At 36.6% G+C, this 20,583-nt stretch overlaps 1 protein-coding gene across 2 annotated transcripts; it reads left to right on the top strand.

The window, feature by feature from the left end:
* Positions 1 to 7,441: 7,441 nt before the first annotated feature.
* On the top strand, positions 7,442 to 10,780 carry LOC122310818 (probable receptor-like protein kinase At5g24010). 2 transcript variants are annotated; one of them, XM_043124979.1, is made up of 2 exons: positions 7,442 to 10,474; positions 10,630 to 10,780. In XM_043124979.1, the coding sequence occupies exon 1, from the start codon at positions 7,454 to 7,456 to the stop codon at positions 10,385 to 10,387; it is 2,934 nt and encodes a 977-aa protein (XP_042980913.1). In that variant the 5' UTR covers positions 7,442 to 7,453; the 3' UTR covers positions 10,388 to 10,474; positions 10,630 to 10,780. The 2 variants fall into 2 exon arrangements, with proteins under 2 accessions (XP_042980913.1, XP_042980912.1); XM_043124978.1 differs by having other exon boundaries at positions 10,611 to 10,780.
* The last annotated feature ends 9,803 nt before the right edge of the window (positions 10,781 to 20,583 follow it).

Here is a 20,583-nt window from a genome sequence, read left to right as displayed (position 1 = left end):
AGAATTTTTTCTTAGTTTAATACAAAACTGTTCAAAACATACATAATAAAATATTACAAACTACAGATATTGTTTTAAAATCAACTACAAGGCATAAACTTGAACTCAGCACTTCGGCGGAGCCGCATCCTCGGGCTCAGCCTCCTCCTTCTCCTCGAACTCTGCACCAAAATCTACGGTACCAAAAATGGTGCCACAGGTAAGTAAAATCTAAACACCATTAGATAAAAACATATAAAATTCAAACAATATGCATGAAAGAAAAGCCAATGCACATGTCCCATGAAAACTACATTTTTTCCACGCATGCCAAAAAAACCCATTTGGCCCAAAAACACTACCATTAAAACCATTCCTCGCCATTATACCAGATAATGGCCCAAAACAGAAACCACCATTTTCCCAGAAAATGAATTACATAACCTCAAACCAAACCTCGTCATTTTTCCAGAAAATGACCCGTAACCAAAACCATAAAAACGATCCAATTATGCATGCACCATGATCTCCCCTAGGGAGCATCCGCACACTCTGGCTCTGTGCCACACCGTAGGTAACGTCTACGCGTGTGACACCTAAACGAGAGATGCCCAGAACTCGCGTCCAACGCGTCCCTGGCTAGGCCATCCTCTAGTCCCCGCCACTCTAGGGACTATGGAGTCGACACGACAGCGTTACCGTATCGTACGATCCGGTCATCGCCCTGCGACAACCCAAGGGATGTCACTCAATATTATCCACTCCCGAGTGACCAAAGGAGCTCCACCGAGATAATAACCCATCCCGACTTGGGCTCTTGAGACACACGCACCCGAAATCAATTTACGCCAACAAAACATAATTTTCTCAATTAAAATAAAATGCACGCCTCAATGCACAAAATAACCAACCAATCACAAATCAACCAATCAAGCAACTCCGTCCTCAATCCATCCGACCCCCGAACTCCTCGCGGAATCAACCAACCAACAGCAAATATTTATTGTAAGAGCAAAATATATTTAAATCTAAAAGTAGAGTTTAAAAAATACTTACAGCACTATATGGTATTTTTTGAAAGCTCGCGGCGTTACAAAAGGCGGAGGAAAAGCAACATAACAGTGTATTTTACACTGTGGCCGTGAGTGATAAATTACCCACTTTCGAATGGTGACAAACCAAGACACGAAATTGATAGGAAAATTCCTTGAGATGTTTATGAAGTTAAAGGAAGTGAGCTTTGGCCGTGGGTGGCGGTGGAAATGGCGGTGGAGGAGCTTAAAGGGGCTGAAAGGATTTGAGCTCGTGGGAGCTGCTCCAGCAACTGATCGAGGCCGGAAATGGGTGGGTTAGGTCGGCAAGAGGTAGGGGAAGAAGCTGTGAAGAGGTGGTGGCCGGAGGTGGACCGACGGCTCTGGAAAAGCTCAAAAACCGTGTGGCTTGGAGGAGCTCGTGGCTGCTAACAGTGGCTCGGATGGAGGTTAAACTTGGTGGGGATGTTTACCGGTGGAAGGGGAAGAAAACTTGGTGGGTGGTGTAGGCCACACCACTAGTGAGAGGTGGTTCTAAGCTGAGAAAGCAACCGGCGACAGAGAGAGAAAAGAGGGTTGGTGCCGTGACTTCCAGCCGTGCGTGGCGGCTAACGACTGGTCGGATGACCTTGAAAATTGGTGGGGATGATCATTGGTGGGAGGGAAAGATTTTGGTGGGGGTGGTGTACTATACGGTGGCCGGACGGCGGCGGTCTAGGTTGGTCAACGGGCAGCGATGGAAATGGAAAGGAGAAGAGAGCTGCATGGGGAGAGAGAAACAGGGGAAGAAAAGAAGAAGAAAAATAAAGAAAGGAAAGAAAAGAAGAAAAAAAAAGAGAAAAGGGAAAAAGTAAAAGAGAAAAGAAAAGAAAAGAAATGAGGTCCAATCTTCACTCTGGAATCCAAAAACTGATCCGCCGATAATGATTTTAAAAACCGTAAAATGACTAAAATGAATTAAACACCATATCAAATAAATTAAAATCAATTTAAAATACAATAATTTAAAATAAAAGAACTATTATATTAATTAAATTAAAAACACTCCTTCAGTGAAAATACACGTAAAAGCGGGTCATCACGTCATTCTTCCTCTTTTTCTCCACTAGTAATTCAGTCCTCTCAAAATTACTCTTGCTAATCTCTTGTCTTCTCTCAGAACTGTATATGGCTCTATCATTTCTCATGCCATTTAAGGTCTCAGCAAATTCAACATCATAAGTTTCTCTAGCCTTCCTCTTTCTCTCCCCTTTTTTCTCAGCCTTCTTGCCTAAAGGTCTCTAAAAAATGACCTTTATGTTGTCATCTAAAGTGTCATCTCCTAGTGGAGTCGAGTCCGCAATAGCAAGGTGTTTTCCATGTGATTTCCTTCTCGTTGACAATATGGAAACATGCTGCTGCCATTTTGGTTAGTGTCTTAATAGACACGAACAATGTTCAATGTTGTATGTGGCATTCTCAATCTCTCTATACGTGATTTTGGCTCTTTCAATCTAAATATGTGAATATAGTGAGAATGTGATAATAGAATTTCAGTAAAAAAATTCAGAACCTAATGTAGTTAGAAACTTATGCCTTGTCCTGCTCTGTTGCACCACTTAGATGCAATAATTCTGCTTAGGCCACAGCAGGACAAAACTTATTTGTGCATTTTTAGATCACCGACCATCAATTGGTCGATGACCCCCCATAACAATTTGCCATGCTAGGTTTTTTATATTCATTGTAATAATCACTAATTCTCTCCTACATTTGTAAATATTTTTTATCTGTCCCCCGGATAGCATCCACGCTAATATTGAGCCAAGCCGACAAGAGGATATTGTCCTCCTCTACGGTAAAAGACACACCTCGTTGTGTTTTCTCATTAGATGACCTTTTTTTACCTGCCAATTGTGTTGCTTAGAATCCAACATTATCATGGTTGCTAGTCATTAGGGTACTGGATATTCTTTATTCACCACTTTGCAATAGAGTGGTAAAGAAAGGATCTTCATCAAATGTGATGCTCATCCTTGATTCAAGTATAATTGTATAAAATTAGGACTAGAATCATAATTCCAATATGCTCAGTATATAAAGTCTCATACTTAATTCTTGGAAGGTAATGTAGAAGACAATACATAGTTCTATATGTATGCTGGACATACTTAATTCTCATACAAAGTCTCATACTTAATTCCTGGAAGGTAACGTATAAGACAGTACATAGTTCTAGATGTATGCTGAACATAGATAAAAGACAAAGAAATTCCCAAACCCCTCAGCAACAAACAATGTATACAAATGTGTTTTCATGTCTTAATTCTCTCAGAAATGTATGCTAAACATAGATGTATGCTAAACACGAAGGTGTTTTACTACTGATTATTGTGAACATAGAATTTTTAGAAATGTTCTTTAAGAACAACGCAATCTAATAATTAGAAACGAATATATATATATATATATATATATGATATTGGTTCCTTCTCAATTTCCTACTTGGCTCCTCGAACCTCATTTACTTTAATTAGTAAACGTAAAGTAGTCAAGTACTAGTGGAAAGGAAAAAGAGATCACGTGAAATACATAGCTCGATTAATTTACTAGCTAGCATGATCATGTTTCACATTGATTCTATACTTGATCATATCCCCCCGGAATTGCTTCCCCTAAACTATAGTTGATCAAGAGTGTTTAAATGAAGACTGAAAAATGCCCACAAAAGAAAAAGCTAAGTTTGATGCATTTTGATCTTTCCCCTCTATACCATAATGTTATAGGCCATGCATGCACTGCCACTCAGAGTGCTAAATCTATTGTATTCAATCAGCAGCAAAATACAACAAAAGAAGATTATCATGTAATCCCCCAATCATCTTCCTCATAAAGCTAACTTTTTTCTTCAATAAATTCTAAATTTGGTTTTTAAAGTTCAACATTTAAAACCCAAAATGTGAAAAAATATTTTGAGTCTTTTGTCATGGCAATGAAAATACGTATGCCAAGTAAACCAAAAATTGAGTCTTTTGCAAGACCCATGTCGGAAAACAAAATAGGATCAAGAATCTAAAGCCAAATCACAGGTTGTACAAGCAAAAGATAAATCGTAAGCCTCAAAGAAATTCACAAACAAAGACGATGAAAAGGAAGCAAGGACAGATGGGTGTGCAATAAAATCCATTATCTTGGTCAGAGATTGTGCAAAAATCGAAAATTTATTCACCGTGAGTCTTGCTAATATTAAAGGGTAAATTGTCACCAAACAAATCTAAACAAATCAGAATAAATCAGGAATGGGTATGCTTAGTCCTTAAAACCAGAGTAAATTGTCACCAAACAAATCCAAACAATATCAACAAAATCAAACCTAAACAACAAAATCAAGAGTACAATCAAAGCTAGGTTTTCGGATTTTACCATGTTGTTGAAAGTCAGTGCTGGAGAGAAGCTGTCGCGATACCGTGCTAGAGAGAAGGAAGTGAAAAGGGAAGAAGCAGAGCTGCGGGAGAGAAAGAGGGAAGAAGAAGAGAAAGAACAGGGAAAAAAATAGAAGAAGAGAAAGAAGGAAGAGATGCGGGAGAGGGAAGAAGAAGAGAAAGAAGAAAAATATAGAAGAAAAAGAAGAGAAGAGATGAGACGCAGGAGAGAAGAGAAAGGAAGAGACGCAGGAGAGAAGAGAAAGGAAGAAACACGGGAGAGAGGCAGCCGAAATTAATAAACAATGTGTTTAGACTTGCTACAAAAATTTTTATCTTTGGAAAAAAAGATGAAGTTACTGTATCTCATAACTTATATGAAAAGCGCTTGACTAATCTAATGTAGGACATTTATGGATAAAATTCTTCAAATTTAAAGATGAAAAGTGCTTTGAATAATCGATGCGGATTCCCAAAAATGTATTACATATCCTTTACTTAAATCAGTCACCAAGAAACTGGCTGTACATAATCTAATAAATAAAAAAACATTTAGAAAATGTGCATAAAAAAATATTCTCAATACTCTCCATATTTAGCTTAGACAGGTTTTTGGATTCCTTATGTGACCCGGTGACCGTTAAAGGCTAAAGCTTTTATCCCAATGTATACGATATTCTTCCGCCACGAGAAATGGTAATTAACAAAATTGGGGTGTAAGCTACTTTTTGGATAAAAAAGAGAGACAAATTTCTATTTACAACAGTAAGAAAGGAGAAAAAAAAAATTATGAGTGCCAAATTTGGTGTGGAAAATAAAAAATCATTTTTATTATTGTTTTAACGACGAGAAAAAACCAACAAACAAACAACACTCTAGAAAGCATATTTTAACAAAGTGCTACTCAAATTTGCCCACAAAAGAGACAAGCTTTCGATTGTGTTTTCGATATTAGTTTTGCTATAGGTACCCATCGTTGGGTGCGGAATCGGCTTACTTGGGTTAGTCAATATTATTAAAAAGAAAAATGAAAAACACCAAATGAAACGGAAGAGGTAGTGTTTGCAGCAACTTGTGTTCTTCATGCAACTGCAATGAAATGAAAGAGGCAGAACTGCAATGAAATGAAAGAGGCAGAGTGACATCTAAGGCTGAAAAATAGTGCTCCCCAAAATGTTGCTCCATCTCTAATTTCTCCAGTTTTCATTTCCATCCTTAAGAATACAGTCAATGCAATTGTTGCCATGATTATTAGCTGAGTAGTTTTGAATATGTATACAAACAAGCTGCGCTTCATCAGCAACCATTCCCTTGTGAAATTAGCCTTCAAGAGTTCCATGTTGGAGATCCCGTACTTCTCTCTTACCAAAGCGGCAAGATGGGCTCTAGATTTGTCATATGGAATTCTTAAATCTTCTGAGAGTTGTTGCCCAATGTGAAAAGAGTTAAAGGCTCTTAGAAACTTAGGTATAGAGATATATCAGTAAGGTTGGTCCTTTCTGAACCATTATTATTCTTGGTCCATCTTGCAAGTTACTTCCAGCAGAAAGTCTGCAACTCCTTTCCTTTCTAGACATTTGAAACCCATTGTGGGGAAGCTTGCTCCCGAAGTCGAATCCGTTTCCCGCATATACGAAAGGGAGTGTTGCATTTCATATGAGAAGATGCAAATAAGTTGAGAAGAAGAAGAATCGAAGGAGATGAATGAATCGCCCCATTTCGTTATTACACATAGATGACGTATACGCGAGAGGTACCCAATCCTATGTGCAAATAGACTTTTTGTTTCGATATTGACTAAAACCAGCACTTTCAAAACATAAATTTGATCCTTGAATGTTTCCTTGACGCTTGACCAAAAGCACCAGAATTATTGAACGTGCTAAGTATGAAATGAGAGTGCATACCAGAGACCAGAAGCACCAGTGACAGAGAGTAGTCCATGTGCCCCAGTGGTCTTCTAAAGATATGATAGGATACCTCAGTTGTGGCCTATTAGAAATATTAGATCAAAGTACATAGCGGAAGCGATATTACCTAGTCAAAAATATTTTAGATCTAATGCGGTTTTTCCATAGATTCTCTGGCATTGTTGATCATTCAAAATCTTCACGTATTGATAGTGTAGTATGATATGTGGTAAAAATCCGGAGCATCACTCACATGTTCCACAGCCTAAATGTCGAGATTAGAGAGAACTATTTGAGAGAGAGATCATTTGTGATTTCTATACACATATATCCAAAGAGGAATGGGCTATGTAAATGGCATATCTAAATGTAACTCTCGGCTGGCCATTAAGGGCCAGCCATCAAGGCTCATGAAGTGGCTTAAAATCCACTTCATAACCCCAAGAAAAGTTAAAGAGGTGCCCACTATGAGTGCCCATTTCTTATAGGACCTAATTAACTTCACAGGTCGTCAAGTTGAATTTCGATTATTGGATAAGATGAATGGTGAGAGATGTCTAATTCTTTGATAGTTGATGGAACAGAGCATCGTGGGCCTAATACGGCGGAAAAAAAGGGGTGAGAGGTTGAGGTGCGGGATTAGAGGTGACGAAGAGAGGTGGGCGAGGATTAAAGCCATTAATGAAGGATAGTTTGACAGTTAGTGAGGCAAAGATGTAACCCCAGGTTTCAGTGTGGAATCTCAATCACTGGGGATTCCTCGTTGATATGGTTTTTTTTTTTTTTTTTTTTTTTTTATCTTCTTCTCCTCCGTGTCCTTGTTTAATGTTTTAGCGGATATGCTGACGTGTCGAGGGAGGACCCATTGAGGAACATTTGGGACTTGTTAAGGAATTATGATTCATGTATATGCTCCATTTCCACCTCTTGGTTCGAGTTCGACCACATGAAACCATTCCAGTATTAGCTAAAATCGTACTTCGACATATACCCAGAAACAACCATATAATTCTCCATTTACTCGATACCCGATAACAGAGTCGAATACAGAGCCAAACTCGAATTTCTTCATGATAAATAGTGAACGCACAGTAAGAGAAAACGAATTAGTATGAAATTAACGCTCTATATCATGATTCGCAGTTATAAAAGGAAGGATCGGAAGCCGAATACGGAGTCGGACTCGAACTATTTGCACTATTTTGCAGACGATCCACGAGGTTTGCGAAGCGACATCGTCCTGCATAGGTGTCAACTCATCTATTTCAACTTTCAAAGTCACGCAAAGATGACACCCACCCACCCACTAACCGGAGAAACAAATTTCAACAAATTTGGCCCACCAACAGCAAAACTTTTGGCAAATTTGGCCCACCGCCACAATGAAGTGCCAAATACGAGAGTAGTGCTGATCCTGCAATGCTTTTCTAGCATGTGGGAGGCAGTCATTAAGGGGGGGAAATGGGGACCAGCTATCGCCCACTTCCACTCAACTATATGTACACACTACAGACACTTTCACTTCCAAGAGACCCAAATTTATAAACCTCTTCAGGAACCCCCAAAAGACTTTGTCAACATGGTGACCAAAGCCATTCGCTTCCTCCCTCTGATTATCGCATCTCTCGTCTCCTTATCGAGCTCTTTTACTCCATCAGACAACTACCTCCTCAACTGTGGCTCGCCTAACAACACTTCTATCTACAACCGTCTCTTTCTCGCAGATTCAACGAAACCCGGTTCGGATTTTCTCTCTGCAGAACAGTCCATTTCGCTCAAGAACCAATTACCATCACCAAATTCACCTACTTTGTACCATACAGCCAGGGTTTTCACCTGCAGTTCTGGCTACAGATTCAGCATCAAGAAAAATGGGACTCACTTGGTACGTTTCCATTTCTCGCCTTTTGTAGCTAAAGGCTATGATTTAACTTTAGCAAATTTTAGTGTTCTGGTTAATGGGAATTTAATTCTTGGAGGTTTGCATTTGAATAACACCGACACTGTCCTGAGAGAATATATCTTAAAAATAGATAAAACTGTGGTGGAAATTGTATTCACACCTAGTAATGAATCGGGTTTCGGGTTCGTTAATGCAATCGAAATTTTTTCGGCTCCTAGGGACTTTATAGTCGATGAGGGAGTGAAGTTACTTAGTGCTGATGGAAGTAAAGTGTACAAGAATCTTTCATCACGGGTCTTAGAGACAGTTACTAGGATTAACGTCGGAGGTCCAAAAGTTACTCCTTTTAATGATACCCTTTGGAGGACTTGGATTCCTGATGACGATTATCTTGTTCTGAAATCTGCTGCAAGGCTTGTGAACACTACCCACCCGCCAAATTATCAAACTGGAGGTGCGAGTCGAGATATTGCTCCAGACAGTGTGTATATGACTGCTCAAGAAATGAACAGGGAAAACCCGAATTTTAATGCAAGGTTTAATATCACTTGGAATTTTCCAGTGGGTTCAGATTGTGCTCGATATTTGGTTCGATTGCATTTCTGTGATATTGTTAGTCGGGGGCTTAACTTGCTGTACTTCAATGTTTATATCAATGGTTACCTTGCATGTGAGGATCTTGATTTATCGACTGTGTACCATGCGCTTGCATCTCCAGTCTATTTTGATGTCATTGTGGATTCGGGTGATTCCACAGTTGTGCAAGTAAGTGTAGGTCCTTCGATTCTCAGCAGCACTTCGGCAATGAATGCAATTCTGAATGGGGCAGAGATTATGAAGATTTTAGGTCAGGAGAATTCAGAAATTAGTACTAAGGAGAAGAATATCTGGATTATAGTGGGTTTGGTTGTTGGTTTTGTTGGTTTATGTTTGGTATTGCTTGCACTACTGCTTGTTATGAAATGCCGGAAGAAGAAACCAAAACCAAAACCTGCAGAAAGTGTGGGGTGGACACCGTTACGTGTAAATGGAGGCAGTTCTCACAGTAGAATGTCTGAAAGAACAGCCTATGTATCTCCTGGCCCAAATGGATACTTAGCCATGAGAATCCCTTTTGCTGATCTACAATTTGCAACTAACAATTTTGACAAAAGTCTGATTATAGGCTCTGGTGGATTTGGCATGGTTTACAAGGGGGTTCTTCGAGACAATACAAAGGTCGCTGTGAAGAGAGGTGTGCCAGGATCCAGGCAGGGCCTTCCAGAATTCCAGACTGAAATAACAATTCTGTCGAAAATTCGCCACCGACATCTTGTTTCTCTTGTTGGGTATTGTGAAGAACAATCAGAAATGATATTAGTGTATGAATATGTGGAGAAGGGGCCATTGAAAAAGCATTTGTACAGTTCAGGGTTTCCACCTTTGTCTTGGAAGCAGCGGCTTGAAATATGCATTGGCTCAGCTCGAGGTCTTCACTACCTTCATACAGGTTCAGCCCAAGGAATTATCCATCGTGACATTAAATCGACCAACATATTGCTTGATGAGAATTATGTGGCCAAGGTTGCTGATTTTGGTCTTTCAAGATCTGGCCCTTGTCTCAACGAAACCCATGTAAGTACAGGTGTAAAGGGTAGTTTTGGATATCTTGATCCTGAGTATTTCCGGAGGCAGCAGCTTACAGATAAGTCAGATGTTTATTCATTTGGGGTTGTGCTTTTTGAAGTTCTTTGTGCTAGACCTGCTGTTGATCCATTGCTTTCTAGGGAACAAGTGAATTTAGCTGAATGGGCAATGCAATGGCAGAAGAAGGGCATGCTCGAGCAAATTATTGATCCTCATCTTGCTGGACAGATAGAACCGAGCTCTTTGAAGAAATTTGGAGAAACAGCAGAGAAATGTTTGGCAGACTATGGTGTTGATAGGCCAACCATGGGTGACGTGTTATGGAATCTGGAATATGCACTTCAGCTTCAGGAAACCGGACAAAAAAGAGGACCTAGTGAAGGCAGCAGTATTGATGGGCCTAATCCCCGAACACATGGAATCGTTCCCCAAATCCCATCCAGTAACATAAGAACGGATGGTGAAGGTGGTAATCATAACTCAGACATATCTACAACTGAAGTATTTTCCCAGTTGGTGACTAATGATGGAAGATAGCTTCGGAGTCCTACAACTAATATCTCTACAGTATAAGTAATCTCAAGATTGAAGATTTATATCTTCAAACTTCCAGTGAAATTAGAGGTATTAATGTAATATTTTCCTTTTTAACTATTTATTCGCTCTCATTTTTCTTTCAGATTGAATCGATTTCTTATTTTGATTGTCTTAAGGAATAAAATGGGATCCTTAGACAGTTATAGATGATTTGTTTATTCAGTTCAATCTGATGTCGCAAGGTACTCCATATTGTGCGTGCCGCTAAATAGATACAGCAGAAACTGTTGCAAATAGAGCCATCAAAACGATAGTGATGCAGGTTAGAAACTCTCCAATCTAATGTAACCTAGGAGTAATCCTATACATTTTTAATCAAGCAGGATTAACTTAGGACTTGAGGATCAAGATCAGTAGTTCCAATGCAGCATTGAGACCGTTAAGATATAAAATAAATAATAAAACTTATTTCTATCAATTTAAGCTCTTGAGACAAGTGATGATTTCACATGATATCAGTGCAAACTACAAAAGTTCTGAGTTCGAATCTTGATTCTACACTTTTTTCCATTTAATTAAATATTCCATGTGTTAAGTCACATATTGAGAAAGAGTCTGGCCTACACATGAGTGAGAGTGTTAATATATAAAATAAATAATAAAATTTAATCCTTTTCATTAATTTAAACTTTCGGGACAAGTAGTGATTTCACAAAGACACAAGTGGCATCATAGAGAAATATATACAAGAAAAACCAACCTTAACCCATCTATGATCTGTGTTATGGTTGCTGTTATCATCGAATTCTATGCTAAGTTTTGTATTTGAATTGTTGTGGTAAGGAATCAAGGATACAAGTGACTTCAAGCACGAAGTAATGATCAATATTACAAACCTTGCATTAACACGTTTAATCTTATATTGATTCTTCAGGTTACCTGTTAGGTCATTAAGGTTAGGTTTGGATAGTGAGTTGATCAATAATTTGACTTATTTTTTTATAGTAGTTATGGGTTATGTCGTGTATTGTTTTTTTTTTTTAATACAGATCTTATATTTATTCACTTTTTTTAAAATGAATATGCGGTGTTTGTGTATTTTATAACTGTAAATATCATTTCTCTATATTTTAACACGTTGAGGCTATTCTTTCTTATCTCAAAAAAGAGACTAAAGAATTTGTTTTTATTCTTTGTGTGAGATGTTAATTTTTTAAATTTTAAATATGATTCTCATAATTATCTCTTAACTTTTTATATCATGGTGGGTATTGTTGGATATAAAATGAATTAAAGTCCAACTTATTGAAAGCCCATTACTAAAAATAAAAGGAAGAGATCATATAGGAAATCTATAAAACTAAAGTAACTAAAGTGGTTTACTGACGTTTAAAAATATAAAAATGACATAAATCAAGTGTGATTTAGCTATTAAGGAATTAACTCCAAAAAAGAAGAAGAAGATATTGAACGAAACTCTCTCTACGCATTCACGTGAATCAATATACACTCACTTACGACTCTCTCTCCATATTTCTACATATTTATTCCACCTTTCATTACCTATATGTTTTTCCATTGGATCGCGAGCAATGCGAGCCATGAGGAATTGTATAATCACCAAACATGATGAATTTCGTACTTAAACGATCTATAGCGTATACGTCTCTACCACTGTTTCCAAATAGTAGGAAAAAAGTAGACTATTTACTCCTACACTGTAACTTTACCCGAGATACATGGAATCATTTTTTAACAAAATGGGGCTTGCATAGACAATGCTGGCAAGAGTAGTTGAATTCCTGGCAAATTGGAATTACGTTAAATTTCTGTGTCGATCTCTATTGTTTTTCTCTTTTGATTATTCCGTACAATTCATTAATCATTATCACACATTACACAACAAAAAGGAATCTCAAGGATAGCACAAATTGCAAAGATGTGGAAGATGGCCCCCATTTGCATTTGTTACAATTTTGATTTTCTTTTGTAATTTCAAGATCAAAATTTGATTGTCAAGATGTGTCAAGAATTCAATGAAGAACTTTGTGAACATAATAGTAAAGTAAAGTAAAGAATACACAAGAATTATGTGGTTCAATCCTAATGATCTATATCCAGGACAGAAACCTCTAAGAGTCTTCTCATTTCATTAAACATGATGAATGATATAGTATTGAGAATTGCAAGATATGACCCTTGCTTCTGTTTGATCTCTCAATGCCTCTCTCGGGTACTACCTCTCTGTTTCTCCCTGATCCCTTACCAATTTACAATGTAATTCTCTCAGTTGATTCATCATAAAATGAACTACATCAATCCTTTTATAGATACACAAATGCATAACAGACCCAACTGCAGCCCTCCACCTCAGCAACTTGAGTATCACTTGGCTGTAGTCTTTATCTATCCGACACTTGTAAGGATCTCAATGGTTGACATTTTATAACAATTCTCCACCTTGGCAAGCATTTAGTTCTTGCAATATGTGTTCTTCCTCTTAGAAAGTTCCTACACATTCCTCCTAGGGGTACTTAACAATTTTCCACATTAATCAAGCTTAAACAGTGTCTAAACTTGGTTATTAGTAAGAATTTTGTCATCATATCAAAAGGGTTGTCTTCTGTAGGAATTTTGTCAACCCCAATCTCCCCAGCAAATATGATGTCCCTCTAGAAATGAAGCTTGACATCTATATGCTTGGATCTCTCATGATATACATTATTTTTTGCAAGATATATGGTGCTTTGATTATCACAGTGAACTATGACACTACCTTTGTACATGCTTAGTTCATGAGAGATCCCTTTTAACCAAATAGCCTCCTTTATTGCCTCAATCATTGCGATATATTCAGCCTTAGTTGTTTATAAGGCTACCATTGATTGTAGATTTGCCTTCCAACTAACAGCTCCTCCAAAAATGGTAAACACAAAACCAATTAGTGATTTCTTTGTGTCTATATTTCCAGCATAATCTGAGTCAACAAAGCCTTGTAGATCTGATCCTATTTGCACATTTTCACCAAATTTTAGTCATAAGCACCTAGTTCCAGATAAGTATTAAAATACACCCTTAAGAGCATGCCAGTGTCATTTACCTGGATTGCTCATAAATATGCTTACAATGCTGATAGCATAGGTTAAATCTAGCCTAGAACAAACCATGGCATACATAATACTCCTAGTCATGCTAGCATATGGAATTTTATTCATAAATTCTTTTTGCTCATCAATTTTTGGTGCTTGAGTGAATGACAATTTAGAATGCCGCCCAATAGGAGTGCCTACAGATTTTACTTGGTCCATACCAAATCTGTTTAGAACTTTTAAAATATATGGTTTTTGAGATAAGTAGAGAAGCCTTTTATTCTTTTCTCTTATTATCTCCATTCCCAGAATTCTCTTAGCTTGACCCAATTCCTTCATTTCAAATTCTGACTTAAGCATGCGCTTGACTTGGTCAATTTGAATTCTATCCTTACATGCCACAAGTATGTCATCCACATTTAACAATAGGTATATTGGATTTTCATTGACTTGCTTGTTGTATACACAGCTATCATGATTGCTTCTATCGAAACCATTGTGAATCATGTGATTATCAAATCTTTATACCACTGTCTTGGAGACTGTTTAAATCCATACATTGATTTCTTTAATAAACACACTTGATTCCTTGTAGTTTCAGTAGATAAGCCTTCGGCGGGTTGCATATATAGGACTTCTTCTAGTTCACCATGCAGGAATGTTGTCTTAACGTCCAACTGTTCCAAATGCATGTCTTGGTAAGCTACATAAGAGAGTAAAAGTCTTATGGAACTGTGTTTAACCACAAAGGAGAAGATTTCATTATAATTCACTCCTTATGTGTAAACTCCTTAGCAACCTAGCTTTGTACCTAGGTAGTTCAACCCCTTGAATGCCCTCTTTTCTTTTGTAGAGCCACTTAGACCCAATTAGTTTATAATTTTTTGGCTTAGGAACCATTTCCCATGTTTTATTTTTATTTAAGGATTCCATTTCTTCTTGCATTGCAAGCATCCATTTATCTACTTCCTTACTGGTCATGGCTTCCCCAAGGGTTCTAGGTTTCATTTCAATTACTTCCTCAACAACAGTAAAAGCAAAAGCAGTAAGTTCAACCTGCTCATACCTTTAGGGAGGTTTTATTACTCTTCTTTCCATATCTCAAGCTAATTGGTAAGTATTTTCTCCACCTTGGTGCCTAGCCTCTGAACTGGAGTCCTTGGTTTTACTAAATTGAGTTTCATGACTACAAGGTGGGTCTATTGGTTGCTCCACCTCAAGATCAGCATTGGCAAGTAATTGTTCATCACAATCTGATTTTTCTTTCTTTCCTGCCATTTGCCTCTCATTAAAGGTTACATCCCTACTAATAATACATCTCTATTTTCTAGGTTCATTTATCCACAATTTGTATCCTTTAAACCCTTCTGGATATCCCACAAAAATGCACCTAAGTGCACATGGTTCCAACTTATCTATTTTTTAGTGTGCATAGGTTATACATCCAAAAATTCTTAAGTGGTCATATACTGAAGGTTTTCCTGACCAGATTGCTTATGGAGTTTTGAGGTTTAAGGCTGAGGAAGGACACCTGTTAATTAGGTGCACAATAGTAGCTGCTGCTTCAGCCCAAAAGGTTTTTGATAAACCTGATGTGGCCAACATGCATCTCACCCTTTCCAAAATGGTTCTATTCATTCTATTAGCTAAACCATTTTGTTGGGGTGTTTCCCTAACAGTTTTATGCCTAGTCAACCATTCCTTCTTACAGAATCATTAAACTCATTAAACAAATACTCTAAACCATTATCTGTCCTTAACTTCCTAACTTTTCTACCAACCTGATTTTTTACTAGATTTTTCCATTCCTTGAATTTAGCAAAAGTATTACTTTTATTTTTCAGAATGTATAACCATACTTTCCTTGAATAGTCATCAATGATAGTTAGAAAATACCTTGCACCTCCATGTGACATTACCTTTGCAGGTACCCATAGGTCTAAGTGGATGTAATCCAAAGTTTGTTTGGTTTGATGAATAGCTTCTTTGAAGCTGACTCTTTTTGATTTCCCAAGTATGCAATCTTCACAGAAAGGTAACTCTCCAAGATTCTCATATTTTAGTAAACCTTGTTTCTCAAGCTCCTGAAGACCTTGTTGACTAACATGTCCCAACCTTCTATGCCATAAAAGCACCTTGTCTTCCATCTTCTTTTGGACTGGAGAAGCTTGACTATGTCTGTCTTGCTAATCAGTGTGTAGAGACCATTTCTTATACACCTTTCATGACAGTAAGTGATCTATTTGCAACCTTCAAGATTCCATATTTTGATTTAAAGATACAGCCAAATTGATCTAGCCTTCCTAAAGAAACTAAATTTCCCTTCAACTCATGTATGTATCTTACTTCTCTCAATAACTTTTCCATACAATCATGCATCTTCAACCTTACTGTCCCAATTCCTTGAATCTTGCAAGATTTATTATTGTTACCAAGAATCACATATCCTCCTTCAAGATCAATAAAAGTTTCAAACCATGATCTAGAGAGACACGTGGAATGAATAGCCTGAGTCTAAGATCCATTCATTTTTTTAATCCACTTCTAAGATATTTAGAACCTCAGCACTTTCATACCCCTCCAAGATCACAGCTGCATCTCCCTCCTCCTTAGACTTGTTTCCCACACTTTGCCTCTTTTCTGGACAATCCCTTTTAAAATGTCTTTCCCTGTGACAGATTAAACATTTTAATTGTTTCCCTCTCGATTTTGACCTTGTTGTGTTGTTCTTTCCCTTGTAATTTCTTTGATCTGGCCTACCCCTTACAACTAACCCTTCTCCAGTTTCTGTTTTGACCTCAGCCTTATTTTGCATCTCTTTTGAGTGCAAAATAGATTGTACTTCTTCTAATGACAAGCTATCTCTACCATACATTATGGTTTCCTTAAGCTTTGCATAAGAAGAATCTAAAGAGGTTAACAACAGTATAACTTGATCCTCATCATTGATCTTTATGTCTATGTTTGCAAGATCCAAGATGATCTTGTTAAATTCATCAAGATGTTCTTCCATAGACATAAGTGACATCATTTTGAAGGTGTAGAGCTTGGTCTTCTTATGGAGTCGATTGGCTGAAGATTTTGTCATTTACAAACTCTCCAATTTAAGCCAAACTCCTACTGCAGTGTCTTTTTTGGCCACTTCCCTTAATACTTTGTCACCAAGGGAAAGGATGATAGTACTATGGGCCTTCTGCAAGACTTGTATTTTTTTCCTTTTCTAACAAGAAACTCAGATTCTTATCACCAAGAAGTGCATCTTGAAGATCTTGCTGAACCAATAGTGCTTTCATCGTAATCCTCTACAGACTAAAATCATTCTTTCTCGTAAATTTCTCGACATCAAACTTGGTTGTCCCCATCAAATTTGATTTTCTTGTTACAATTCTGATTTTCTTTTGTAGTTTCAATATCATAATTTGATTGCCAAGATGTGTCAAGAATTCAATGAAGAACTTTGTGGACAGAACAATGAAGTAAAGAATACACAAGAATTACATGGTTCGATCTCAATGATCTACATCCACGGCAGGAACCTCTAAGAGTCTTCTCATTTCATTGAACATGATGAATGATACAGTCTTGAGAATTACAAGATATGACCCTTGCTTTTGTTTGATCTCTCAATGCCTCTCTCGGGTACTACCTCTTTGTTTCTCTCTGATCCCTCACCAATTTACAATGTAATTCTCTAAGTTGATTCATCATAAAATGAACTACATCAATCCTTTTATAGATACACAAATGCATAATAAACCCAACTGCAGCCCTCCACCTCAGCAACTTGAGTATCACTTGGCTGTAGTGTTTATCTATTCGACACTTGTAAGGATCTTTATGGTTGACATTTTATAACAGTATTCTTTGGTGTATCTTGAGTGAAAGAAATAATAGACATTTTGAGAATCACGAATGATCTGTAGAAGAGTTTAGGAGTTTTGTATGGAAGACTTTGTTTATGTGGGCCATTGCTTTAGAGTTTAATAGTCTCAACTTCCATGATTTCCTTGTAACAGCTTCTAGTTCTTAGTGAGATATATTTACATGTATACTTTCAGTGTACCTGGCTTATGCCTTTCTTTATATCAATAAAATTTAATATTACTTGAATTTCTAGGTACTCGGGGATGTGCAAAAATAAACGTCAATGTTTTATTTCTAATCTGATTGTGATAGAATTAGTACGCTTGGACTTGAATATCTCACAATTTTATAAAAGCATCCTCATTGTCTTGGCCAAATGAGGCCAACAGCTAAATAAGGATGTTGGCCAAAATTTGAATTATTTGTGTAAAAAAGACCCATATTGGATTAGGCAAGTCTAAAACCTTTTACATTTTGCTACAGTCATTAGCTAAAGATAGAAAACCACGTTTATTCTCCAAAAAATAAAATATTACTTTCTCACTCCTACACTTTCATTTCTACACTTTTATTTCACCAATTAAAATATTAAGATATTCTACACTTTCATTTCAAAGGATTAAATGACCTTTGAAAATGTGTTTTTTAATATTAATTTAATTATAATATAATTATTAATAATATTATATTGGTAAAATTATAAAATGTGATCAAAATAAATTTTTTTAAAAAAGTATTAATTTAATAATATTTTATTATTATATAGATAATGAATGGTTAATCCAATGTGAGAATTAAATTTAGATGAAATACGCAAATGTAAAGAAATGTTGATATTGGCCAAATTTGAAGATGAATTTGGCCAATCCAATGAGGATGCTCAGTGGAGAAATTATTTGAGTAAATATATATATATATTTTAGAAATTAGAGAAAATTTTAAATAAGATTATTATAAAGTTCAAAATTTATTTAAATATAATTTTTGTTTTGAAGTTTGTAAAACTTATATTAGTTTTTATGTTTGAATAATGATTAGGTAACAATTATATGAAAAAATTGAAAATTAAAAATTAAAAAATATTTTTTGTTCGATTGTTATTTGATAATGAAATTATGAAAATAAATTATGTAATCTTGTAATGCTACTGATTTCAACACTAAATAAAGTAACTGAATATTGAAAGCTTTTTGTTGAACAATATGTGCTGAAAGTGTGAGATGTGTAAGTGAGATTTATTTTACCCAATAAAAACAAACTAATAAATGAGGGTACATATTAATATTTGATCGAAAAAGAAACAATAATGAAAAATAAAATTGAGGATAAATATTTCTCTACAACAGCATCAAAAATTACCAAAAAGAAAAAAAAAAAAAAAGTAACTGAGAGGGGGTGCACTAATTTAGAGCTTTAAGAATATATTGGACATTTGAAAATTTTCAAATTTTTTGAATAATAGTAAAATTGTTTGAGTAAACATGTTTTTATTAAATTTTGAAAAATGAAAGAGAAAAAACTGAATAAAAATATTATAACATTAAAACATTATTTCAAAATTATTTTTTAATATTATTTTTATTTTTTAATTTATAAAATTTTTATTGATTTTTGTGTTTTATTTTAAAGTTTATAATGTTCAGACCCTATTTGAGGAAGTTCATCTTGGTCTTTTTTTAATGATATTTTGATTTATAGCAAATTTGAAACTGATGCACATGCAAGTGGCTCTTGAGATCTTAAGAGGTCACAAACTCTTTGCTAAACTCTCTAAGTGCATGTTCGGATGCAAGGAAATCTCCTATCTGGGCCACTTAATTTCAGCCCAAGATGTAAGGACAGATTAGGAAAAGCTACAAGTCATGATTGACTAACCCATTCTTGGGTCCGTTAAAACATTGAGAGGCTTCCTAGGCCTGACGGGGTACCATAGAAGGTTCATCAAGGGATATGGGTAGCTTGCTAGCCCGCTGACTAGAATGCTAAAAAATGAAGGGTTTAAGTGGAGTGAAGAAGCAAGGGTGGCTTTCCACAAGCTAAAGGAAGTTGTCACAAAACTCTCGATTACCAAATTTTGCATCACCCTTCACTATTGAGTGTGATGCTCTTAGCCACTGCTATTGGGGCTATTTTGATGCAACAAGGAAGACCTATAGCCTATTTTAGCCAAGTTCTCAAGGGGAGGACTCTACTTCTATCGACTTATGAGAATGAACTTTTTGCTCTAATGTACACAGTGGTTAACTGGAGGCTCGATTTATTGGGTGAGACCTTTAAAGTCAAAACTGACCAGTAGAGCTTCAAATACCTACTAAACCAAAGGGTGGGAACTCCAATGCAACATAAATGAATTTCTAAACTTTTGGGTTACAACTTTGTGGTAGAGCACAAAAAAAGGGTTGAAAATAGAGCCGTCGATGCTTTGTCAATAGTAGATCAAGAGGAGGAAGAAAACTCGATACTAATTTCCTTTCCCATTGTGGATTGTCTAGATGAACTGAAGGCTGCCTACGCCAGTGACCTAAAGTACAAGCTCTAATCTCTATGTTTAAGGATAAAAAATTGGGCCCTGAGTATACCATGAGATCTAACCTATTACTATACAAACATAGGCTATATATTCCTCATAACCCTGAGTTTAAGAAGAAACTTTTAGAGTTGGGCTATAGCACCCCATTGGGGGGGTCACTCGGGGTTCAACAAAAACATACAAAGGGTGGGAAGAGATTTCTTTTGGCCCTGGCTAAAGAGTGAAGTTAAACAATTTATAGGGGGTGTGACTAGTGTGAAAGAGTGAAATCTTCTACTGAATTGCCTAGTGGGCTGCTACAGCCACTACCGATTCCCTCTTAGCCTTGGACCCATATAACTATGGATTTCATAGAAGGCCTTCCAAATTCCAAGGGGTTTGATAGTCTATGGATGGTGGTTGATCAGCTCACTAAATACTACTGAGGATTTAGCAATTTTGTTTCTTAGGCACATATTTAAATTGGATGGTTTACCTTAGTGCATAGTCTTGGATAGAGATAAATCACTCACCAGTAAGTTCTGGCAAGAACTTTTCAACTTGCAGGGAGTTCAAATGGCACTAAGTACAGCCTACCACCCTCAAATCGACAGACAGTCCAAGGCTATAAACAAGGTCTTAGAAAATTTTCGACGATGCTTATCAAGTAAGAGACTAGGGACTGAGTTTTATGGATGCTTCTCACTGAGTGGTGGTACAATTCCACTTCTCAT

Source organism: Carya illinoinensis, chromosome 5, assembly GCF_018687715.1.
Source record: "Carya illinoinensis cultivar Pawnee chromosome 5, C.illinoinensisPawnee_v1, whole genome shotgun sequence".
In the NCBI taxonomy this organism is placed as follows: domain Eukaryota; kingdom Viridiplantae; phylum Streptophyta; class Magnoliopsida; order Fagales; family Juglandaceae; genus Carya; species Carya illinoinensis.
Note: the sequence above shows the minus strand (reverse complement) of the source record. Positions and strands in the feature narration are given on the sequence as shown.

Coding starts and splice junctions, on each gene's coding strand:
- LOC122310818 (XM_043124979.1), top strand. CDS start 7,454: ATGATTCGCAGTTATAAAAGGAAGGATCGGAAGCCGAATACGGAGTCG.